Source organism: Tetrahymena thermophila, assembly GCF_000189635.1.
Source record: "Tetrahymena thermophila SB210 genomic scaffold scf_8254807, whole genome shotgun sequence".
Classification (NCBI taxonomy): Eukaryota; Ciliophora; class Oligohymenophorea; order Hymenostomatida; family Tetrahymenidae; genus Tetrahymena; species Tetrahymena thermophila.
This window is the reverse complement of record NW_002476563.1, coordinates 266289-290957: the sequence shown is the minus strand read 5'-3', so window position 1 is coordinate 290957 and position 24669 is coordinate 266289. Positions and strand designations below refer to the sequence as shown.

The 24669-nt window shown below is 21.3% G+C and overlaps 5 protein-coding genes across 5 annotated transcripts; all 5 read left to right on the top strand. All coding sequences in view use genetic code 6, as the record gives it.

The window, feature by feature from the left end:
• Window positions 1-896: 896 nt before the first annotated feature.
• Window positions 897-10233, top strand: TTHERM_000539021 (transmembrane protein, putative; the record flags this gene model as incomplete). Its single annotated transcript, XM_012795594.1, has 9 exons — window positions 897-2788; window positions 2847-3082; window positions 4179-4988; window positions 5055-5671; window positions 5723-5796; window positions 6092-6247; window positions 8034-9713; window positions 9770-10005; window positions 10067-10233. The coding sequence occupies 9 exons, from the start codon at window positions 897-899 to the stop codon at window positions 10231-10233; spliced, it is 5868 nt and encodes a 1955-aa protein (XP_012651048.1).
• A 589-nt stretch (window positions 10234-10822) lies between these two features.
• Window positions 10823-11602, top strand: TTHERM_00539011 (hypothetical protein; the record flags this gene model as incomplete). Its single annotated transcript, XM_001470676.1, has 2 exons — window positions 10823-11339; window positions 11409-11602. 2 exons carry the CDS (start codon window positions 10823-10825, stop codon window positions 11600-11602), a joined length of 711 nt encoding a protein of 236 aa, XP_001470726.1.
• A 2272-nt stretch (window positions 11603-13874) lies between these two features.
• TTHERM_000539010 (transmembrane protein, putative) lies at window positions 13875-16264 on the top strand (the record flags this gene model as incomplete). The annotated part of the gene is made up of 3 exons (XM_012795593.1): window positions 13875-15745; window positions 15802-16037; window positions 16098-16264. 3 exons carry the CDS (start codon window positions 13875-13877, stop codon window positions 16262-16264), a joined length of 2274 nt encoding a protein of 757 aa, XP_012651047.1.
• A 2442-nt stretch (window positions 16265-18706) lies between these two features.
• TTHERM_000539009 (transmembrane protein, putative) lies at window positions 18707-20675 on the top strand (the record flags this gene model as incomplete). The annotated part of the gene is made up of 2 exons (XM_012795592.1): window positions 18707-20569; window positions 20628-20675. The coding sequence occupies 2 exons, from the start codon at window positions 18707-18709 to the stop codon at window positions 20673-20675; spliced, it is 1911 nt and encodes a 636-aa protein (XP_012651046.1).
• Window positions 20676-22002: 1327 nt separating this feature from the next.
• TTHERM_000539008 (transmembrane protein, putative) lies at window positions 22003-23896 on the top strand (the record flags this gene model as incomplete). Its single annotated transcript, XM_012795591.1, has 4 exons — window positions 22003-22675; window positions 22850-23630; window positions 23694-23766; window positions 23849-23896. 4 exons carry the CDS (start codon window positions 22003-22005, stop codon window positions 23894-23896), a joined length of 1575 nt encoding a protein of 524 aa, XP_012651045.1.
• Window positions 23897-24669: the final 773 nt, after the last annotated feature.

Here is a 24669-nt window from a genome sequence, read left to right as displayed (position 1 = left end):
TGAATAGAAATAATGACTTTCTTCGTAACTGAAGTACTTGATTATTCTCATGCGCCTGAAAAGTAATTGAAAATTCAGATAACGAGAAAGACTATCTAAAATTTTGATTTAACACTACCATTTTAAAAATATAATTTTTAATTACATTATTTATTTTTATAAAAGTTTTATTAATTAATTAGAATATCTGTTTTAATTTATTTTTATTGAAGTTGAAATCAAATAAAATTAATAAAATTTACATAATTTTCAAGAAACATTTAAAAATATCAAGCTTTAGATTGAAATCTTAAATTTTGATAATATTTTTAGAAGTTTCTTTTATTTATTTCAAAATATTCTTTAAAATTATTACAGAATTTTAATTTTTTACTTATTTATTTTTTTTAATATTCTTTATTTGAAAATTATTTGATTATTAATTATAAATATTTTCTTTTAAAATAATTAAGCATGCTTTATTATAAAATAAAAATATATTATAAATTAAAAATTGTATATTTAAAATATTATACCGTAGGTATTCAATCAATAAGGATGATTTTTGAATAAAGAGATAAAATTTTTAAAATAAAAAATCTGAAAAATTATTCAAATTTTAATATTTTATCTAATTTCTTAAATTGAAAATTATTTGATTATTAAATAGTTAATATTTTATTTAAAAATAATTAAGCATAATTACAAGAAAAAAATAAAAACGAATAAATTTAAACAAGAAAAATCAAAGATTTTTACTATTTTATTTTTTGATTTATCTTAATAACAAATTTAAATTAAGCCAACCTTGAATTAAGAATACTTTATTTTATAAGTAAATAAAAATTTGAAGCCAAAAGAAAATAAAAACTCCTAAAACTACAGTTAGCTGCTACACATTTATCACTAAAAAAATCATGAATATTTAAGGTTTAGATTTATTTTCTTCAGAGTTTTATTTTAATATTGGGCCAAAACATTATAAAAGAGATACTGTCTTAGGATTAATATTGTCATTTTTAGCTGTTACTACAACACTTTCGTATGCTCTTTACTTATTTTACCTCAATTTTAACAACTAAATAAACCCAAAATTTTAGTCTTAAAGCTTCATTGCAAATGGTAGGATAGAAGTACCTCTCGAAGATGATCTTGTTGGATTTTAGTTTATGTATAATTATTCTATGAGTATAGATTAATATTAACAATCTTTGAATCAGACATATCTTGTTTATGTTGTTTAACTTTACTATTAAGACCCTAAAAATAAAATTTACAATACAATCAATCTCAATACATTTTAATGCACAACACCTTAATTATAAGGTTTTACATGTATTGATTTTTCTAAAGTAGGTAACTATTCATTTTTGCTTGATAATATGAATAATAATTAAGTTTATTCTTCTATTTATATTCATTTGTATGGTTGCAGAGATTAAGATTTAGTAAAAGCAACTGTGCCTAGTAATTGCCCAGCCCAAACGGATATTAATAATGTTATAGATGGATAACAAGCATATTTTTAACTGAAACTCAAAACTTAGTAATACAATACAACTTCAAAAGAAATCCAAACAAATTACAGAAACATATATAATTATGTATCCTCTGGTTAATTTGTACTTAACTCTCTGAGCACATAAAAATAGGATACTCAGGTAGACTTAGGTCTCTTAATTTAGCAGAGATAAACTTACTCTTCTCCTATTTAATATACTCTATCAACTTAAAATTTTGATAGAATTTCTGCTTAATAATCAGGACTAGGCCCCTATAGTAAATAAATATTACTAATGGATGAAATTGTTTAAAAATTTCAAATATAATATCCAAAAATTACAGAAATTTTGGCACTTGTAAATGCTGTTGCTGGATTAATAGTTGTATTTAGAATTTTGGGCAAATTTTACAGTTAAAATTTAATAAAATAAGACTTCTTTATGCTCTTGCTTCAAAATCTTTACTAAGATAAATATAGAAAAATCATGATCCATAATAATCTTATTAAAAAGTAAGAAAGTATTTCTTGTTTGATTTCCACTTAAAAAACTGATGAAAAAGAAGAAGTGGCAGATGAAGTATAAGAAAATTGTATAAAAAAAGACCTAATTGTGCCTGTCTTTCCAGCAAAAAATTAGGTAGAAAAAAGTCCATATCCAACTTTAAATAATAAGAATAATAATAATAATAATTGTTAACTTCTTTTAAAATTTAATGAATAAATAAATGTAGAAAATCAAAAAAAAGAAAACTAGAAATTAAATATAAATTTAAAAAAGAATTAGCAAAATAATGAAGAAAGTATGCTAAATTTAAAAAATTAGAGCAATATAGGTAATAATGATTTAACTAACTCTGTAATAAACTATCCAAATGAAGAATCTATAAACAATAAATTAATTTTCTCACAAATTGAAAAATATTAGTAAAAAAAATAAAAAGAGCTAGATGTAATTAAAAATACTTAAATTAGTTAAAATTTTTGCTATATTAAATAACAGAATTAACTATCAAATTCTCAAAATAAAATAAATAATTAGTTTACCATCTAATAAATCAGCTCTCAAAAGTAATTTCTATCAAACCCAAAAACATAGAATCAATAGAAAGGTACCAGTGTTTTCTAAAATAGGTCCTTATTTAATAAAAGATAATCTAATAATATTAGCAATAAAGAATCTATCTAACAAAATATAACTTAAGCATAAAAAAAGGAGATATCTAAGGAATCTCCTTATTAATATTTAAAAAATATTTAAAACAGTAGATTTAAAAATACAATCAAAAATACCATTTTTAAATTCAAGTAAAGATTCAAAAATTCTCAAATGTATTAATTTAATCATATTATTAAATAATAAAAGGTAATTTAAGTCTAAAACATTTTTTAAGTAGAAGGGGATAGAATACGGTTTTATAAAATAGATTGAGTAAGAGGTCAATAGAAATTTAAATATTTATGATTTATACAAAGACATTATTTTTTTGAAAAAGGCTATTATGATGATACTAAGCTAAGAGCAATTAGCAGCTATATAATTTGTAACTCTCACTGAATAGTTTTAAAGTTTTGGCAAAACATCTAACATAAATATTGAATGTAAGTTATTTTATAAATTAAAAGTATAGAAACAAAATCATTTTATTTTTTTAAGAAATAAACAATATCAGGCTAAATTATTTTGATAAGCAGATTTGCATATTAAATTCCTATTTATTGCAAGAAGAATATCTAAAAAAATTTTTGATAAAATAGTAATAAGAAATATAAGAACAAGATGCTATAGATTAAAGAATATTTTCTTCATTATTAAAATATTGATGCTAAATGTTACCCACTGTATAATTTTATTTTTCTGTATATAATAGTGTGTTTAAGATTAAAGCATATATAAATATATATACGGTAAAGGTTCATATATTAAGGCCATTTCGATTTCAGTTTAAACATCTCACTTACCAGCTTTAATTTTTTGAGAATATTTTATTTAAATTTATTTTAATAATATAATAAGTATGTGATTTAAAGTATATAAATATTTAAGTAAATAAAATACATTAAAAAGTACATTTTTATTTTAATAAAAAATATTTGATAAAATACTTTATTAGATTCGTGTTTTTGATATGTTTTACTTAAAAAAATTTTTTAAGATGAAGTACCTTTTTATAAGGAAAAATATTTTTCGTCCTTATTCAAAAATCATCCTTTTATATGAGTACCTACGATATTAAGTCACTCATTACTTTTCATTTTCATTTTTCTAATTTTAGTATTTTTGCTTAAACATATTTTTTTCCTTGATTACAAAGTAGTTAATGCAGTTAGCTTGAGTAGGATTTTATCAGAATATGTTTATAATTGAGTAAAAAGTTAGATTCAAGCTTTAATTATAATTCAATTTGTTTATAAATTCTATAAATTACATGATAAAAAAAATCTAATAAATCTAAAAGAGAAAAATCATAGATTTACTATTCTATTCTTTAATTTTTCATAAAAGTAAATTTAAGTTAAGCCAGCCTTGAGTTAAGAATATTTAATTTAATAAACACACAAAATAAATAAAAATTTAGAAGACAAAAACAAATAAAAACTTATAAAAGTATAGCTAGCTACTACACGCTTATCACTAAAAAAATCATGAATATTTAAGGTTTAGATTTATTTTCTTCAGAGTTTTAATTTAATATAGGGCCCAAGCATTATAAAAGAGATACTGTCTTAGGATTAATCTTGTCGTTTTTAGCTGTTACCACGACGCTTTCTTATGCTGTTTACTTATTTTATCTCAATTTTAGCAATTAATTAAGACCAAAATTTTAATCTTAAAGCTTCATTTCAAATGATAGGATAGAAGTACCTCTCGAAAATGATTTAATAGGGTTTTAGTTTATGTATAATTATTCAATGAGCATAGATTAATATTAAAAATCTTTGAATAAGACATATCTTGTTTATATTGTTTAATTTTACTATTAAGACCCTAAAAGTAATACTTACAATACTATCAATCTCAATACTTTTTAATGCACAGCACCTTAATTATAAGGTTTTACATGTATTGATTTTTCTAATCTAGGTAACTATACTTTTTTGCTTGATAATAGTAAAAATAATCAAATTTATTCTTCTATTTACATTCATTTGTATGGCTGCAGAGATTAAGACTTAGTAAAAACAACTGTACCTGATAATTGTCCATCCCAAAAGGATATTAATAATATTATAGATGGATAATAAGCATATTTTTAGCTAAAACTCAAAACTTAGTAATACAATACAACTTCAAAAGAAATGTAAATTAATTACAGAAACATTTATAATTATGTATTCTCTCCTTAATTTGTACTTAATTCTCTGAGCACATAAAAATAAGATACTCAGGTAGACTTAGGTCTCCTTTTTTAGTAGAGATAAACTTATTCTTCTCCTATTTAATATACTCTAACAACTTAAAATTTTGATAGAAATTCCTCATTGACATAAGGATTAGGCCCATATAGTAAATAAATATTACTAATGGATGAAATAGTTTAAAAATTTTAATTTTAATATCCAACGATTACAGAAATTTTGGCACTTGTAAATGCTGTTGCTGGATTAATCGTTGTATTTAGAATTTTGGGCAAATTTTACAGTTAAAAATTAATAAAATAAGACTTCTTTATGCTCTTGCTTCAAAATCTTTACTAAGATAAATATAGAAAAATCATGATCCATAATAATCTTATTAAAAAGTAAGAAAATATTTCTTGTTTGATTTCCACTGAAAGAACTGATAAAGAAGAAGATGTAGATGAAGTCTAAGAAAATTGTATAAAAAAAGACATTATTGTTCCTGAATTTTCAACAAAACTTAGAGAGGATGTTCAAAAAAGTCAAAATCTAACTTTAAATCGTAATAATAATAATAATAATAATAGTTGTTAATTTCATGTAAAATTTAATGAATAATTAAACATACAAAATGAAAAAGTAAATAACTAGAAATTAAATATAGACTTAATAAAGAATTTTTAAAACAATGAAGAAAATATGCTGAATATAAAAAATTAGAATAGTATAAATAATAACGATCTGGTTAACTCTGTAATAAACTCTCCAAATACAGAATCAACAATAAATAATAAATTAATTTACTCTCAAATTGAAAAAAATTAGTAAAAAGAATAAATTGAGCAAGATGTAATTAAAAATACTTAAATTAATGAAAATTGTTAATATAATAAACTATAGAATTAACTATCAAATTCTCAAAATAAAATAAAAATAAACAATTAGTTTAGCAGCTAATAAATTAGTTCTCAAAAGTAATTTCTATCAAGCCCAAGAAAGTAATATTAGTAGAAAGATGCCAGTGTTATCTAAAGTAGGTCCTTATTTGTTAATAAATAACCTATTAATATTAGTAATAAAGAATCTATCTAATAAAATTTAACTCAAGGATAAAAAAAGGAGATATTGAAGGAAAATGATTATTTACATTTAAAAAATATTTAAAACAATAGTTTTAAAAAAATCATAAAAAATACCTTTTTTAAATTCAAGTAAAGATTCAAAAAATTCTCAAATTTATTAATTTAATCATTTTATTAAAAAAAAAAGGTAATTTAAGTCTAAAACATTTTTCAAGTAGAAAGGGATAGAATACGGTTTTATAAAGTACATTGAGTAAGAGGTCGATAGGAATTTAAACATTTATGATTTATACAAAGATATTATTTTTTTGAAAAAGGCTATTATGATGATATTAAGCGAGGAGTAATTAGCAGCTATATAATTTGTAACTCTCACTGAATAATTTTAAAGTTTTGATAAAAAATCTAATATAAATTCTGAATGTAAGTTATTTTTATATTTTAAAGGAAAAGTAAAATCACTTTATTTTTTTTAAGAAATAAACAAAAGAAGATTAAATTATTTTGAGAAGCAGGTTTGCATATTAAATTCTTAGTTATTGCAAGAAGAATATCTAAAAAGATTTTTCATAAAATAGTAATAAGAAATATAACAAGATGCTATAGATTAAAGAATATATTCTTCTTTATTAAAATATTGATGCTAAATATTTTGCACTATAATTTTATTTATCCATCATTAACAATTGTTATAGATTAAATAATATCAATTTTTTATTAAAATATTATAAGTTAAATGTTTATATTTAATATTTCGCTCTATATAACTTATTAATTTATATTTTTAAATTTTCAAATATTATTTTATTTCAGTTATCAATTTTCAAGATTGCTAGAATAAGCTAATCAGGTACTTAATAAAACGAAGCTTTTAAATACAATAGAGATCGATATTTTCCCCGCATTTTATAATAAAAATATAAGGTCTTCAGGGAAAATTTTAATCAAAAAATTTTTAAGTGTAAATATTTGAGTGGATGAAAAAAAGGAGGATTTACAATAAAATAAATTATTTTGAAAAAAATTTAACTTAATCCATGAAGTTAATTTTACCTATTTGGTTTAGACTATTAAAATAAATTTCATTTGTAGAATATTTTGGACTAATTAATCTAAAACAATATTTCAGTTTTTTAAAAATAGGCCTTAAATAAAAAATACTTAATAAAATAGAATCTGAAAGAATCCAAAATAAATTAGCTCATCATCTGAAAATAAACATAATTTTATCATGATTAAGTTTAGTAAATAAAAAATATTAAAATTATTTATTACTTACTGTGAATATCTAATAAAAATATGTTTTTGAAAAAATTTTTAAACAATTTTCTTATGTAGTTAAATAAATTATTATTCTATGTTATTTATAACTTTTGGAAAACTTTTTACAAGTTTCTAATAATAGTAAATTAATATATTTTAAGGGAAGTTATATTTGATAAATAATCAAAATTAAATAAATAACCAAGATAATTATTTGTGCTGATTACGGTCCAATTTCAACTATGAAAAAAAGGATAAGGCTAATAATAAAAATATTTAATAATTCTAACAAAATTTTTTAATTACTTTTCATTTTCATTTTTCTAATTTTTGTATTTTTGCTAAAAAATTATTTTCCTACTTTAAAAAGCAGTTAGTGTAGTTAGTTTGTGCGGAATTTTAACAAAATATTATTTAATTTAGAAAAAATTCAAGCTACAAATAATTATGAATTAAATTAAATAAAGAAATAAAAATTAATAAATTTTAGTGAGAAAAATCAAAGGTAAATTTCTATTTTTAGGTTTATTTCAATTGCAAATTTTAGCTAAACCAGTCTTGAATTAAGAATAATTTATTTAATAGTACATAAAAATAAATAAAAAGTAGAAGCAAAAAGCAAATAAAATCCTCTAGGAGTAGAGATAGCTGTGCATTTTATCACTATAAAAAACAATGAATATTGAAAGTTTAGATTTATTCTCTTCAGAGTTTTAATTTAATATAGGGCCCAAGCATTTTAAAAGAAACACTATTGTAGGATTAATCCTATCCTTTTTAGCTGTTACTACGACACTTTCTTATGCTATTTACTTATTTTATCTCACTTTTAGCAACTAAATAAACCCTAAATTTTAATCTTAAAGCTTCATTAAAAATGATAGGATAGAAGTACCTTTCGATAATGATTTAGTTGGGTTTTAGTTTATGTATAACTTCTCAATGAGTATAGATTAATATTAACAATCTTTGAATCAGACATATCTTATTTATGTTGTTTAACTTTACTATTAAGATCCTAAAAATAATATTTACAATGTTATCAATCTCGATACATTTTAATGCACTACACCTTAATTATAAGGTTTTATATGCATTGATTTTTCTAATGTAAGTAATTATACTTTTTTGCTTGATAATAGTGATAATAATCAAGTTTATTCTTCTCTTTTCATTAGTTTGTATGGCTGCAATGATCAAGACTAAACAAAAACAACTGTACCTAATAACTGCCCAGCCTAAAATGATATTGATAATATTATAGATGGAAATTAAGCATATTTTTAGCTGAAACTCAAAACATAGTAATACAATACAACTTCAAGAAAAATGCAAACTAATTACAGAAACTTATATAATTATGTATCCTCTGCTTAATTTGTACTTAATTCTCTCAGCGCGTAAAAATAAGATACTAATGTAGACTCAGGTCTCCTTTTTTAGTAGAGATAAACTTACACTTCTCCTATTTAATATACTCTAACAACTTAAAATTTTGATAGAATTTCTTCATTAGAATCAGGAGTAGGCCCATATAGTAAATAAATAATACTAATGGATGAAATTGTTTAATAATTTGAAATTTAATATCCAACAATTACAGAAATTTTAGCACTTATAAATGCTGTGGCTGGATTGATAGTTATATTTAGAATTTTGGGTAAATTTTACAGTTATAAGTTAATAAAATAAGACTTCTTTATGCTAATGCTTCAAAATCTTTATTAAGATAACTATAGAAAAATCATAATCCATAATAATCTTATTAAAAACTAAGAAAATATTTTTTCTTTGATTTCTGAAAAAACTGAAAAAGATGAAGTGGAAGTGGTAGATGAAGTCTAAGAAGATTGTATTAAAAAAGACATTATTGTGCCTGATTTTCCAACGAAACTTAGAGATTATGTAGAAAAAAGCCAATATCTTTCTTAAAATAATAACAATAACAATGGTAAATTTCATTTAAAATTGAAAGACTAATTGAATGAAGAGAATGAAAAAATAGATAGCAATAGATTAAATATAAACTTAAAAAAGAATTTTTAAAATACTGAAGAAAGTGTTCTAAATTTAAAAAATTAGACCAGTATAGATCATAGCGATTTGCCAAACTATGAAATAAACACTCCAAACGCAGAATCGATAAGCAAAAAATTAATTCTCTTTCAAACTGAAAGAAACTAGTAAAAAGAATAGAACGACCAAGATATAATTAAAATTGATAATAAATAACAAAATTAACCATCTAATTATTATAAAAAATTAAAATTAAAAAATTTGTATAACTGTTAATAAATCGGCTCTTAAAGGAATTTTCTATCAAGCCCAAAAATATAGAATTAGTAAAAAAGTGTGAATATTTTCTAAAGTAGATCCTTATTTAATACAAAATAATCTAATAATATTAATAGTAGAGATTCTATCTAATAAAATTCAACTTAAGCTTAAAAAAAGGAGATATTAAAGGAATCTGCCTTTTAAAATTTCAAAAGTATTTAAAGCAATAGTTTTAAAAAAATCATTAAAAATACCATTTTTAAATTCAAGTAAAATATCAAAAATACACAAATTTATTAATTTAATCATTCTATTTTATAATAAGGCAATTTAAATAAAAAAAATTTTTTCAGGAGAGAGAGATAGATTGTGATTTTATAAAGTACATTTAGTAAGAGGTCAATAAAAGCTTAGACATTTATGATTTATACAAAGACATTATTTTTTTGAAAAAGGCTATTATGATGATACTAAGCGAAGAGCAATTAGCAGCTATATAATTTGTTACTCTCACAGAATAATTTTAACGTTTAGATAAAAAATCTAATATAAGCGATGAATGTAAGTTATTTATATCAATTAAAAATAAAGCTACAAAACCATTCATTCTATTTTTTTTAAGAAATAAATAATATTAGGTTAAATTATTTTGAGAAGCAGATTTGCATATAAAATTCCTAAATATTGCAAGAAGTATATTTTAAAAAATTTTTTATAAAGCAGTAATAAGAAAAAGAGTAGAAAGATGTTATAGACTAAAGAATATTTTCTTCATTATTAAAATATTGATGATAAATATATTTCATATAATAATTTTATGTATCAATCCATAATAATGTGTTAAGTTTTAAAAGCAAAAAATATATTTTTTTTTTATTAGTAAAATGATACTTAATATTTCACCCAAAATTATTTTATTAATTTATATTTTTAAATAAATAAATATTTTTTTAATAATTTTATATGAGTTTTCAATTTTTAAGATTGGCAGAATATGTTAGCTCGGTATTTAATAAAAAGAAACTTTTAAATACATTAAATGTTCTTATATTAAATGAACTATTTATAATAATATTTTTGAAAATTAAAAAACAGCATTCTCCCTTCTACCGTACATATCAAAAAGATGTTTATCTAGCAAAACATTGCTTTGATTTGAATAAAAATAGTAAAACCTATTTATAATTTTGAAAATAGAAGATAGTTTAGAATATTAACATCTTTTGTTTTTGTAATATAAACAAAGACATAAACACAAATTTAAATACTTATATTTTTTCTCATTTTTTTTATAAAAAATATAAAATCAAAATATTATTTACTTAATTACAATTATTTTTTGCCTTAAACCCGAGCAAAATATTTTAGTTTAAAAAGCATGAGCATTGGTGATAAAAGTTTAAATGAGTTGGGCGACTTCTTATTGAGCAAGTGCTCAGATAACGTCAAGATTGATAAAGAATAAATCTTTAGTGCGCTGAAAGAATTCAAAGAGTTTAACAAAGCAAAGGAAGTTGATAACTTGAGCCAAAATAAAATAAAAGTGAAGAATGTAGAGGTTAGCAGTGGCATGAAAAAGGTTGCAAATAGTGGGTTAAATAGGTAGAAAATCGAAAAGATTTAAAAAGTACTCGAGCAAAAGAATCAAAGGTAGCTGGAGTTGATTAACGAGTACAGGTCATTCAAGGATTAACTGGAGAGGAACAAACTGCGTGGCGCTGATAATGATGATGATGAAGATGATCAGGACGAGGACAGATAACATCAGGGCAATGGGAGCTAGGAGGCGGCACGTATACCCTGTCTCAAGTAAGATTGCAAAAAGTCTTACGGTACGTTTAAGGCGAGAAAGCTGCACATTATCAACAAGCATAAGATGCTTGCTGTGAAACTTGGTATTTCTATTTAATTTTTCCTTTATCTTTTAATTACTTACTGTTCAATTAATTCTTTATAAAAAATAGACTATATCAAGTACATTTGTGAAGTATGTGAGGACTATACTTCGAATGACTTCGATGCCTACAAGGATCACGAGGAGGGCTGCGCGATGGAGCAGTCTAAGGTACTAGGGCTTTAGGGCATTCACTTCGATAATGAGCTCAAGCTGACTAAAGAGCAAAACTAAATGCTTTAGCAAGCAAAAAAGTTCAACTGAAGGCTGGAAGCAAACAAATTTCGATAAACTACTATATAAATTGCTACTTAATTATCTGCTAAGGCTGCTCCTGCTCTAGCGCATTCGAAACATGAAAATTAAAAAAAAAATATATATATATAAAAATTCAAAAGCTTGGCTTATCATTTAGTCTTATTATGTTATTCATTTGTGTTATTTATTTTTGTATGTTGAAACTTTGAATTTTAACTTTTTAATTAATCTTTTTTTTTTTAAAGTATACATTATTGATTTTATTCAATTTTTAGATCAATTAATTCAAAAAAATTATGATGATAAAACAACATAAATCTAAAAGAAAAAGGATTAGATGGCCATTCGTTTGCATGCAGCTCCCAAAGCTAAGTGTTAAGCCATAAGATGAGCGAGTTGAGAGGCAAATCAACTGTAAAAAAAAAAGATTGCAGCGTTTGTTTTTTTGGAATTTTCATCTTAGTACAACTATTTTATTTTACTTGTTTCGAGTAGCGCCGGCGATAAACGTGCATCAGAAGTTAGGCTCAGCTTCAGCAACATGTAATAAGCTTTCAACTTTAAAAAAATGTGCATTCAGCAAATTAGATTTTTCAGCGGAAGCTCCATCATTCCCAAAATTTAATTTAGAGCTGTTATAAATGAAGTCAAGCTTAATTAAAGATTAAAGACGTTTATTGAATTTTGATGCTGTTTCTTTTTAATTCAGTTTGAATAAAAAGCTTTTCCATAATTTTTTTTCAAGAGTAATAAATTGAAATAAATTCACCTTTTTAAAAATTCTAAATTTACATGTTGAGCACAGTTACTCTAACCTAATCTGATTATTTTTGCTCCTTTATCACCAAATTTATTTCCATTTTCAAAATAAAATAAAATAAAATAAAACAAAACAAAACAGAACAGAACAGAACAAATTAATTTATTTATTTACGACTTAAAATTGTTTTTGAAATTTCAATCAAAATATTTTAAACAATTCAAACTTCTTAAAGTTATCATCATCAATGCATAATTAAAAAAATTAATTTTACATCTATTTCTTTAATTGTTTTTTGAATTAATTTTATTGACAAACAAAAACTAATTTCAATTTTAATATCTGTGTTTCATTGTTAGCTTGTTATTTTTGATTGAAATTTATATGGATACTTTTAAAAAATAATATGTTTAAAGGAATAACGGAATAAAGGAATAAAAGAATAAAGGAATAAAGGAATAAAAGAATAAAGGAATAAAGGAATAAAAGAATAATGGAATTAAAAAAATTTTTTTAAAAATTAATCAAAAAATTTTTATGTGTAAATATTTGAGTGGATGAAAAAAAGGAGGATTTACAATAAAATAAATTATTTTGAAAAAAATTTAACTTAATCCATGAAGTTAATTTTACCTATTTTGGTTTAGACTATTAAAATAAATTTCATTTGTAGAATATTATGGACTAATCTAAAACAATATTTTAGTTTTTAAAAAATAGGCCTTAAATAAAAAATACTTAATAAAATAGAATCTGAAAGAATCCAAAATAAATTAGCTCATCATCTGAAAATAAAATTAATTTTATCATGATTAAGTTTAGTAAATAAAAAATATTAAAATTATTTATTACTTACTGTGAATATCTAATAAAAGTATGTTTTTGAAAGAATTTTTAAACATTTTTCTTATGTAGTTAATTAAATTATTATTTTATGTTATTTATAACTTTTGGAAGAATTTTTGCAAGTTTCTAATAATAGTAAATTAATATATTTTCAGGAAAGTTATATTTGATAAATAATCAAAATTAAATAAATAATCAAGGTAATTATTTATGCTGATTACGGTCCAATTTCAACTATGAAAAGAAGGAAAATATTAATAATAAAAATATTTAATAATTCTAATAAAATTTTTTAATTACTTTTCCTTTTTATTTTTCTAATTTTTGTATTTTTGCTAAAACAATTATTTTCCTACTTTAAAAAGAAGCTAGTGTAGTTAGTTTGTGCGGAATTTGAACAAAATATATTTTTAATTTAGTAAAAAATTCAAGCTACAAATAATTCTGAATTAAATTAAATAAAGTAATAAAAAATAATAAATTTTAGTGAGAAAAATCAAAGATAAATTTTTATTTTTAGGTTTATCTCAATTTCAAATTTTAGCTAAACCAGTCTTGAATTAAGAATAATTTATTTAATAGTACATAAAAATAAATAAAAAGTAGAAGCAAAAAGCAAATAAAATCCTCTAGAAGTAGAGATAGCTGTGCATTTTATCACTATAAAAAACAATGAATATTGAAAGTTTAGATTTATTCTCTTCAGAGTTTTAATTTAATATAGGGCCCAAGTATTTTAAAAGAAACACTATTGTAGGATTAATCCTATCCTTTTTAGCTGTTACTATGACATTTTCTTATGCTATTTACTTATTTTATCTCAATTTTAGCAACTAAATAAACCCAAAATTTTAATCTTAAAGCTTCATTAAAAATGATAGGATAGAAGTACCTTTCGATAATGATTTAGTTGGGTTTTAGTTTATGTATAACTTCTCAATGAGTATAGATTAATATTAACAATCTTTGAATCAGACATATCTTATTTATGTTGCTTAACTTTACTATTAAGACCCTAAAAATAATATTTACAATGTTATCGATCTCGATACATTTTAATGCACTACACCTTAATTATAAGGTTTTATATGCATTGATTTTTCTAATGTAAGTAATTATACTTTTTTGCTTGATAATAGTGATAATAATCAAGTTTATTCTTCTCTTTTCATTAGTTTGTATGGCTGCAATGATCAAGACTAAACAAAAACAACTGTACCTAATAACTGCCCAGCCTAAAATGATATTGATAATATTATAGATGGAGATTAAGCATATTTTTAGCTGAAACTCAAAACATAGTAATACAATACAACTTCAAGAAAAATGCAAACTAATTACAGAAACTTATATAATTATGTAGCCTCTGCTTAGTTTGTACTTAATTCTCTCAGCGCGTAAAAATAAGAAACTAATGTAGACTCAGGTCTTCTTTTTTAGTAGAGATAAACTTACTCTTCTCCTATTTAATATACTCTAACAACTTAAAGTTTTGATAGAACTATTGCATTAAAAACAGGAGTAGGCCCATACAGTAAATAAATATTACTAATGGATGAAATTGTTTAATAATTTGAAATTTAATATCCAACAATCACAGAAATTTTAGCACTTATAAATGCTGTTGCTGGATTGATATTTGTATTTAGAATTGTGGGTAAATTTTACAGTTATAAGTTAATAAAATAAGACTTCTTTATGCTAATGCTTCAAAATCTTTATTAAGATAACTATAGAAAAATCATAATCCATAATAATCTTATTAAAAACTAAGAAAATATTTTTTCTTTGATTTCTGAAAAAACTGAAAAAGATGAAGTGGAAGTGGTAGATGAAGTCTAAGAAGATTGTATTAAAAAAGACATTATTGTGCCTGATTTTCCAACGAAACTTAGAGATTATGTAGAAAAAAGCCAATATCTTTCTTAAAATAATAACAATAACAATGGTAAATTTCATTTAAAATTGAATGACTAATTGAATGAAGAGAACGAAAAAATAGATAGCAATAGAATAATTGTAAACTTAAAAAAGAATTTTTAAAATACTGAAGAAAGTGTACTAAATTTAAAAAATTAGACCAGTATAGATCATAGCGATTTTCCAAACTATGAAATAAATACTCCAAATGCAGAATCGAAAAGCAAAAAATTAATTCTCTTTCAAACTGAAAGAAACTAGTAAAAAGAATAGAACGACCAAGATATAATTAAAATTGATAATAAATAACAAAATTAACTATCTAATTATTAAAATAAAATGAAATAAAAAAATTTGTATAGCTGTTAATAAATCGGCTCTTAAAAGTATTTTCTATCAAGCCCAAAAACATAGAATTAGTAGAAAAGTGTGGCTGTTTTCTAAAGTAGATCCTTATTTAACACAAGATAATCTAATAATATTAATAATAGAGAGTCTATCTAATAAGATTTATCTTAATCATAAAAAAAGGAGATATTGAAGGAATCTGCCTTTTAAAATTTCAAAAGTATTTAAAGCAATAGTTTAAAATAAATCATTAAAAATACCATTTTTAAATTCAAGTAAAATATCAAAAATACACAAATTTATTAATTTAATCATTTTATTGTATAATAAGGAAATTTAAATCAAAAATATTTTTTCAGGAGAGAGGGATAGATTGTGATTATATAAAGTACATTGAGTAAGAGGTCAATAAAAGCTTAGACATTTATGATTTATACAAAGACATTATTTTTTTGAAAAAGGCTATTATGATGATACTAAGCGAAGAGCAATTAGCAGCTATATAATTTGTTACTCTCACAGAATAATTTTAAAGTTTATATAAAATATCTAATATAAGTGATGAATGTAAGTTATTTTTATCAATTAAAATAAAACTACAAAATCATTCATTCTATTTTTTTTAAGAAATAAATAATATTAGGTTAAATTATTTTGAGAAACAGATTTGCATATAAAATTCCTAAATATTGCAAGAAGAATATTTAAAAAAATTTTTCATAAAGCAGTAACAAGAAATATAACAGTAAGATGTTATAGACTAAAGAATATTTTCTTCATTAGTAAAATATTGATGATAAATATATTTCACTTAATAATTTTATGTATCAATCCATAATAATGTGTTAAATTTATTTTTAAAGTAAAATACTGTAAATGCTCATTAATTAAGGAGTATTTTAATTAAGGCATTTTTTTCTTTAATTTTTTAATCGAAACAATACTATTTTAAATTAGAAAAATTTAAACATTTTTATTCTAATAATTTGTCAATCAATTTTTTTTGATTTATTTTTGTTATTTTCGATCTGAAAATTAATCAATTAAAACATTGATTTTTAATTTATTTTTTAATATTTGTCTATTTGAAAAATTAACCAATTAAAGCATTGATTTTGAATTTATTTTTATTTTTTGTCTATTTGAAAATTAATCAACTAATTCTTTGATTTTTAATTATTTCTAATTTGATTAATTTTCGATTTCTTATAAATTCAAATAATCCTTTATTATTTAACTAATTCTTTTAAATTTCTAGTTTTACTTTTACATAATTATATAAAAATCAATGTTTTCACAATTTTACTAAAGTAAAATCTAAGCCTAATGCTCCTTTTGCACCAATTTAATTCATTCATTTAAATATGAAAGAAAGAATATATAGTTAAATAGTTAATTAGAAGAAATAATATGAAATTATAAGATTAATAAATAATAAAAGCAAAATTTGAAAATAAAATGATGAGTTAAATTAACAAACAAATAAAAAAAAAAGAGCAAGTATAATAAAAAGAAAAAGAACGATATTATTTTAAATTAGTTTTAATAATTAAAACATCACAATTCAAAATGAATAAACTATTTTTACTAAAGCTCAAGTATCAAATTTAAGAGATTAGTGTGTTAAAGCTGAACATAAGCTTAATACACTAATTTAGTTGTAACTTTTTAAATATTGAAGAAATAAAATATTGTTAAATAGTTGGAAGGAAAAATATGAAATAATAAGATTAATAAATAATAAAAGCAAAAGTTTAAATAAAATGATGAGTTAAATTAACAAAGAAAGAAATATTGTTATTTAAAAAATTTCTGATAAAATTAAATTTACATATATACTGTAATTCCTCTAAAAAATGGGGGTTGAGTCAGGTCTCTGACTATCTAATATATTAAATTTCATTTAAAATCAAATATAAAGAAAATAATTAAGATTCAGAAAAAAAAATATTCATAATCAATATAATAATTATTTCAAATGCAGAAACAGATATATTTAAGTTAATTATCCATCATTATATTTTCAAATTACTTTTTAAATCTATTAGCTCTTACTTGTAAAACATATATTATTTAAAAATAACTCACAATATTTTTATATTATTAAGTAAACTTAAAATAAATTTATATGTTAAATTATGCAATATTAATCCTTTAAGATACTTATTTTATATTTAAAAAAGAATGCAAAATAAATTGGCTCACCATCTTAAAATAAACAAAATTTTATAATTATTAAATTAAGTAAATATAAAATATTAAAATTATTTTATTACTTACTAGGAAATATCTAATAAAAGGAAGTTTAAGAAAGAAATTTAAACATTTTTCTTATTTAATTAATTTGATTATTACTTTATGTTATTTATAACTTTTGGAATAATTTTTGCAAGTTTCTAATTATAGTAAATTAATATAATTTCTGGAAAGTTATATTTGATAAATAATCAAAATTAAATAAATAACCAAGATGAATTAATCGTGATAATTACAGTCTAATTTTTTCAAAAAAAAGGAAAATGGGAATAATAAAAAATTTAATAATTCAAATAAAATTTTTTAATTACTTTTCATTTTCATTTATCTAATTTTTGTATTTTTGCTAAAACAATTTTTTTCTTACTTTAAAAAGCAGTTAGTTTAGTTAGTTTGGGTGGAATTTTAACAAAATATATTTTTAATTTAGTAAAAAATTAACCAATCAAACTACAAATAATTCTACATCAAATTAAATTAAGAAATAAAAATTAATAAGTCTTAGTGAGAAGAATCAAAATTTTTAATTATTATTTTTATGTTTAGGTTTATCTCAATATCAAATTTTATCTAAACCCGTCTTGAATTAAGAATAATTTACTTAATAGTACATAAAAATAAATAGAAAGTAGAAGCAAAAAGCAAATAAAAACCTCTAAAAGTATAACTAGCTGGGCGTTTTATCTCTATAAAAAGCCATAAATATTTAAGGTTTAGATTTATTCTCTTCAGAGTTTTATTTTAATATAGGACCCAAGTATTATAAAAGAAACACTATTTTAGGATTAATCCTGTCGCTTTTAGCTGTTACTACGACACTTTCTTATGCAATTTACTTATTTTATCTCAATTTTAGAAACTAAATGAATTAAGACTAATTTATTTAATAGTAAATAAAAATAAATAGAAAGTAGAAGCAAAAAGCAAATAAAAACCTCTAGAAGTATAACTAGCTGGGCGTTTTATCTCTATAAAAAGCCATGAATATTCAAGGTTTAGATTTATTCTCTTCAGAGTTTTATTTTAATATAGGACCCAAGTATTATAAAAGAAACACTATTTTAGGATTAATCCTGTCGTTTTTAGCTGTTACTACGACACTTTCTTATGCGATTTACTTATTTTATCTCAATTTTAGCAACTAAATAAACCCAAAATTTTAATCTTAAAGCTTCATTAAAAATGATAGGATAGAAGTACCTTTCGAAAATGATTTAGTTGGGTTTTAATATTTTAATAATTACTCAATGAGTATAGATTAATATTAACAATCTTTGAATCAGACATATCTTATTTATGTTGTTTAACTTTACTATTAAGACCCTAAAAATAATATTTACAATGTTATCAATCTCGATACATTTTAATGCATTACACCTTAATTATAAGGTTTTATATGCATTGATTTTTCTAAAGTAAGGAATTATACTTTTTTGCTTGATAATAGTAATAATAATCAAGTTTATTCTTTTATTTTAATTCATTTGTATGGCTGCTAAGATCAAGACTATGTAAAAACAACTGTACCTAATAATTGTGCAGCCCAAGTAGATATTGATAGTATTATAGATGGAGATTAAGCATTTTTTTAGCTGAAACTCAAAACCTAGTAATACAATACAAATTCAAAAAATATGCAAACTAATTACAGAAGCATATATAATTATGTAGCCTCTAATTAATTTGTACTTAATTCTCTCAGCACGTAAACATAATAAACTAATGTAGACACAGGTCTCCTTTTTTAGTAGACATAAACTTACACTTCTCCTATTTAATATACTCTAGCAACTTAAAGTTTTGATAGAAATTCTTCATTAGCATTAGGATTAGGCCCATACAGTAAATAAATATTACTAATGGATGAAATTGTTTAATAATTTCAAATTTAATATCCAACAATTACAGAAATTTTAGCACTTATAAATGCTGTGGCTGGATTGATAGTTGTATTTAGAATTGTGGGTAAATTTTACAGTTATAAGTTAATAAAATAAGACTTCTTTATGCTAATGCTTCAAAATCTTTATTAAGATAACTATAGAAAAATCATAATCGATAATAATCTTATTAAAAAGTAAGAAAATACTTCTTATTTGATTACTGAAAAAACTGAAAAAGAAGAAGTGGTAGATGATGTCTAAGAAGATTGTATTAAAAAAGACATTATTGTGCCTGATTTTCCAACGAAACTTAGAGATTATGTAGAAAAAAGCCAATATCTTTCTTTAAATAATAACAATAATAATGGTAAATTTAATTTAAAATTGAATGACTAATTGAATGAAGAGAACGAAAAAATAGATAGCAATAGATTAAATATAAACTTAAAAAAGAATTTTTAAAATATTGAAGAAAATATGCTAAATTTAAAAATTTAGAGTAGTTTAGGTAATAGTGACTTGACTAACTATGAAATAAACTCTCCAAACGCAGAATCGATAAACAAAAAATTAACTTTCTCTCAAGCTGAAAAAAATTAGTAAAAATAATAAGATGAGGAAGATATAATTAAAAAAAGCTAAATCAGCGATAATTACTTTGATAGTAAATAACATAATTATATAACTATCTAATTATTAAAATAAAATGAAATTAAAAAATTTGTATAACTGCTAACAAATCCCTAAAATATAGAATTAGTAGAAGAGTGTGAATGTTTTCTAAAATAGGTCATAATTTAATAGATAACCTATTAATATTAATAATAGAGAGTCTATCTAATAAGATTCATCTTAAGCATAAAAAAAAGAGATATTGAAGGAATCTGCCTATTAAAATTTCAAAAAGATTTAAAGCAATAGTTTTAAATAAATCATTAAAAATACCATTTTTAAATTCAAGTAAATAATCAAAATTTCACAAATTTATTAATTTAATCATTTTATTAAATAAAAAAAGGAAATTTAAATCAATAAAATTTTTTCAGGAGAGAGGGATAGATTGTGATTTTATAAAGTACATTTAGTAAGAGGTCAATAAAAGTTTAGACATTTATGATTTATACAAAGACATTATTTTTTTGAAAAAGGCTATTATGATGATACTAAGCAAAGAGCAATTAGCAGCTATATAATTTATAACTCTCACAGAATAATTTTAAAGTTTAGATAAAATATCTAATATAAACGACAAATGTAAGTTATTTTTATAAATTAAAAATAAAGCTACAAAATTATTCTATTTTTTTTTAAGAAATAAATAATATTAGGTTAAATTATTTTGAGAAGCAGATTTGCATATAAAATTCCTAAATATTGTAAGAGGAATATTTTTAAAAATTTTTCATAAAGCAGTAATAAGAAAAATAGCAGAAAGATGTTATAGACTAAAGAATATTTTCTTCATTAGTAAAATATTGATGCTAAATATATTTCACAAAATAATTTTATGTATCAATCCATAATAATGTGTTAATGATTAAAGCAAACAAAAATATATTTTTTTTATTCGTAAAATGTTGATACTTAATATTTCACACTAAATTATTTTATTAATTTATATTTTTAGATAAATAAATATTTTTTAATTTTTAAAATAATTTTATTTGAGTTTTCAATTCTTAAGATTGGCAGAAAATGTTAGCTAGGTAGAGCCAAACGCCATTCAAAAATTTAGTTAATTGAGATCACTATATTTTTCAATTGCTGATGCGTTTGAATATTAATTATTTTAAAATAAATAATTTTATAATAGAATTTAATTAATAATATTTTTTATTTTAATTTATATCAATATTTATGATTTTTCTATTAAATTTTTAATTAATTTTAGCCTTTTTTAAAAATTTTTATATAAGAAATCAAATAAAAAGAAAATAATTAAGATTTAGAAAAAAAAAAAATACATTAGTAATATAAAATTTATATGAAATATCACAAATCATGATATCATGATCTGTGATATTTCAAATGCAGGAACAGCTATATAAAAAATTAGTGATCATTTTAAAAGGAAAAACATTTTTTTATTTTAGTTTTACATAATAATTAATTATATATTTATTTTGAGTCATTGATAAGAAATCTAGTTATTTTGTGATTTTATTTCTATTTTATATTAATTCACTATCATAATTTCTTTGAGAAATGTTTTTACTAAATTACTTCATTTTTGATTTTAAATTAAATAAAATTTATATTATAAAAAAGTGTTAAGCAATTATCATTAATTTGATTGTAAATTAATAACAGGATATTTAATCAGATAGTAGAAGAAAAAAATAATTAAAAACTAGAAGTAAAGATAAAAGAGAAGGGTAGATATAATAAAAGTAATGAGTATTTTGAAATTCGATTTATATTCTTCTGAATTTAACTTTAACATGGGAGAAGGAAAATATAAAAGAGGAACTTTTTTAGGTTTATTTTTATCTGTGATTACTGTTGCTATAGTTCTCTTTTATATATTTTACATATTTAATTAGTATTTTAGTAATTTGATTGATCCAAAATTTAGATCTTAGAGTTTCATCACAAGTGATAAGAAAGAAGTACCTTTAAGCTAAGACCTTATTGGGTTTTAGTATTTTTACAATTTGTCTATGACTATAGATGAATATCAGGCCTCATAGAATAAAACCTATGTCTTATATTATCCTTAACTTTATTACTAAGACTTGTTAAATAACATTTACTAAACCATCGATCTTGATGTTGTTAAATGTACTGACCCTTCACTAAAAGGATTTAACTGCATAGATTTTTCTAAAGTAAGCAATTACACTTTTTTACTTGATAACAGTAATAACAATTAAATATATTCTGGAATTTACATAAATATGTATGGATGTTTTGATTTAGATGTTGTAAAAACAACTATTCCAGACAACTGTGCTTCTTAAACTGAAATTGATAATGCTATTAATAATTTAGGTTCTTATTATTACCTAAAACTTAAAACATAATAATACAACACTACTTCTAAATAGATTCAAACTAATTATAGAAGTATATATAATTATCTAGTATCTAGTTAATTTAATATCATAACTATGAATACCTAAATATAGCAAACAAAAGTTAATTTAGGTTTATTATTTCAGAATGAAGTAAATTTTTAATCTCCAATATAATATAGTTAAATAAGCTAAAGTCTTGATAGATAAATTTCTTTAAAGTAAGGATTTGGTCCATACAGTTAAACAATGATACTTATGGATGAAATTGTATAGTAATTCTAAATTTAGTATCCTACAATTACAGAAATTCTGGCACTAATAAATGGAGTTGCTGTATTAGTTGTGATTGCAAGATTTATTGGTAGATTTCATTCACAAAAGCTTATTAGATAAGACTTCTTTATGCTTTTGCTATAAAACATTTATTAGGATAAATACGAAAAAATACTTGAGCATAATAATCTAATTGATAAAATAAAAGATATTTCATAATAAATATAAAATTTAAAATAATCAACAGACGATATCTCAGAAGAATATTAGAATAAAAGTGAAATGTTGGTTCCTACATTCCCAGCTAAATTTAGAGATACTCCAGAAAAAAATCTATTTTCTTTTTAGAAAAATTAAAATAATAATAGCAATAATTATTGTAATGATACTTCGCCCTTTGCTAAATAGAGTAATAGACTGACTGAAGATTTTGACCTAAAAGATGAAAGTTACATGTTTTCAAAGAAATAAAACATTAGCACTTAAAAAAGTTTTATAAGTATAAACAAAAATCAAATAAAAATGACTAATAGCCAGATCCAAACAACTTCTAAAAAGACATCATTTAATTAAGGAAAATCTGCTTTTAACGGATTAAGCACTGAAACCCGAAATATATAGATACAAAACTAAAAAAATGACACTTTAAGTTTAGCTGTTTCTTAAAAGTTAAAAGTCATTCAAAATAAACCAACTAAATAAATGATCCAAAATCTTTTATTTAAATTTTAGTAAATTACAATTTTATTATTAAAATAAATTAATTTTTTTTTTTAATTTAATTTTCAAAAAAGATTATTTAGATCTAAAGATTTTCTTAAATCTAAAGGACTTGATCTAAAAATTTTAATGAACGTTGGATAAGAGGTCAATAAAAATTTAAACATATTTTAATTATACAAAGAGATCATTTTTTTAAAAAAAGCAATATCAATTTTATTAACGAAAGATTAATTAGCTGCTATTTAATTTGTAGGTCTCACAGAAAATGTAATGAATATTGACTTTGTGAGCAATAAATTTTAAGATAATTATTAAAGTAAATTATTTTATTTTAAAGAAAATAACAAAAATTTTTAAATAAATAAATAGAAATAAAAGAGAAGCTTAACTATTTTGAAAAGTAATTTTGCATAATGCAATCTTAACAGTTACAGGAAGAATATATAAAAAAATTCTTCTTTAAATAATAGCTGAACAGTTAATAAAATGAAATTAATAATAGAATTATTTCTTCTATTTTTAAAAAAAATTAGTGAATGTTATTGTGATTTATTTTTTATAAAAGTTTAATAAAAATTATTAAACAATTAAAGAAATTATTTAACAATATTTTATTTAAAAATAACTTGTAATTTATTTCTAAAATATAATAATATTCATAATAATTTGCTTGCATTTTAATTGCAACTTCTATTATTTTAATAAAATAAATCTAAACCTATAAATTATATTTTATTCGAGTAACGAAAGGATTCTATTATTTTAATAAAAAATTATAAAATAAATTAGATTTTAAAACAAATTTCACCAATTTAAATTACTATTATATACTTTGATTTATAGGTAAATATTAACACTGGGTTACAGCTTTTTGGCTCAAGCTTGTCATTATTTAAAAATAAATTGCAATATTTTGGTATTATTAAGCAAACTTAAATTAGTTTAATTACGCTATATTTTTCTTTAAAGAAACTCATTTTATATTTTATAAAAAATCCAAAATAAAATAGTTTATCATCTTAAAATTAAAAAATTTTGTGATGATTA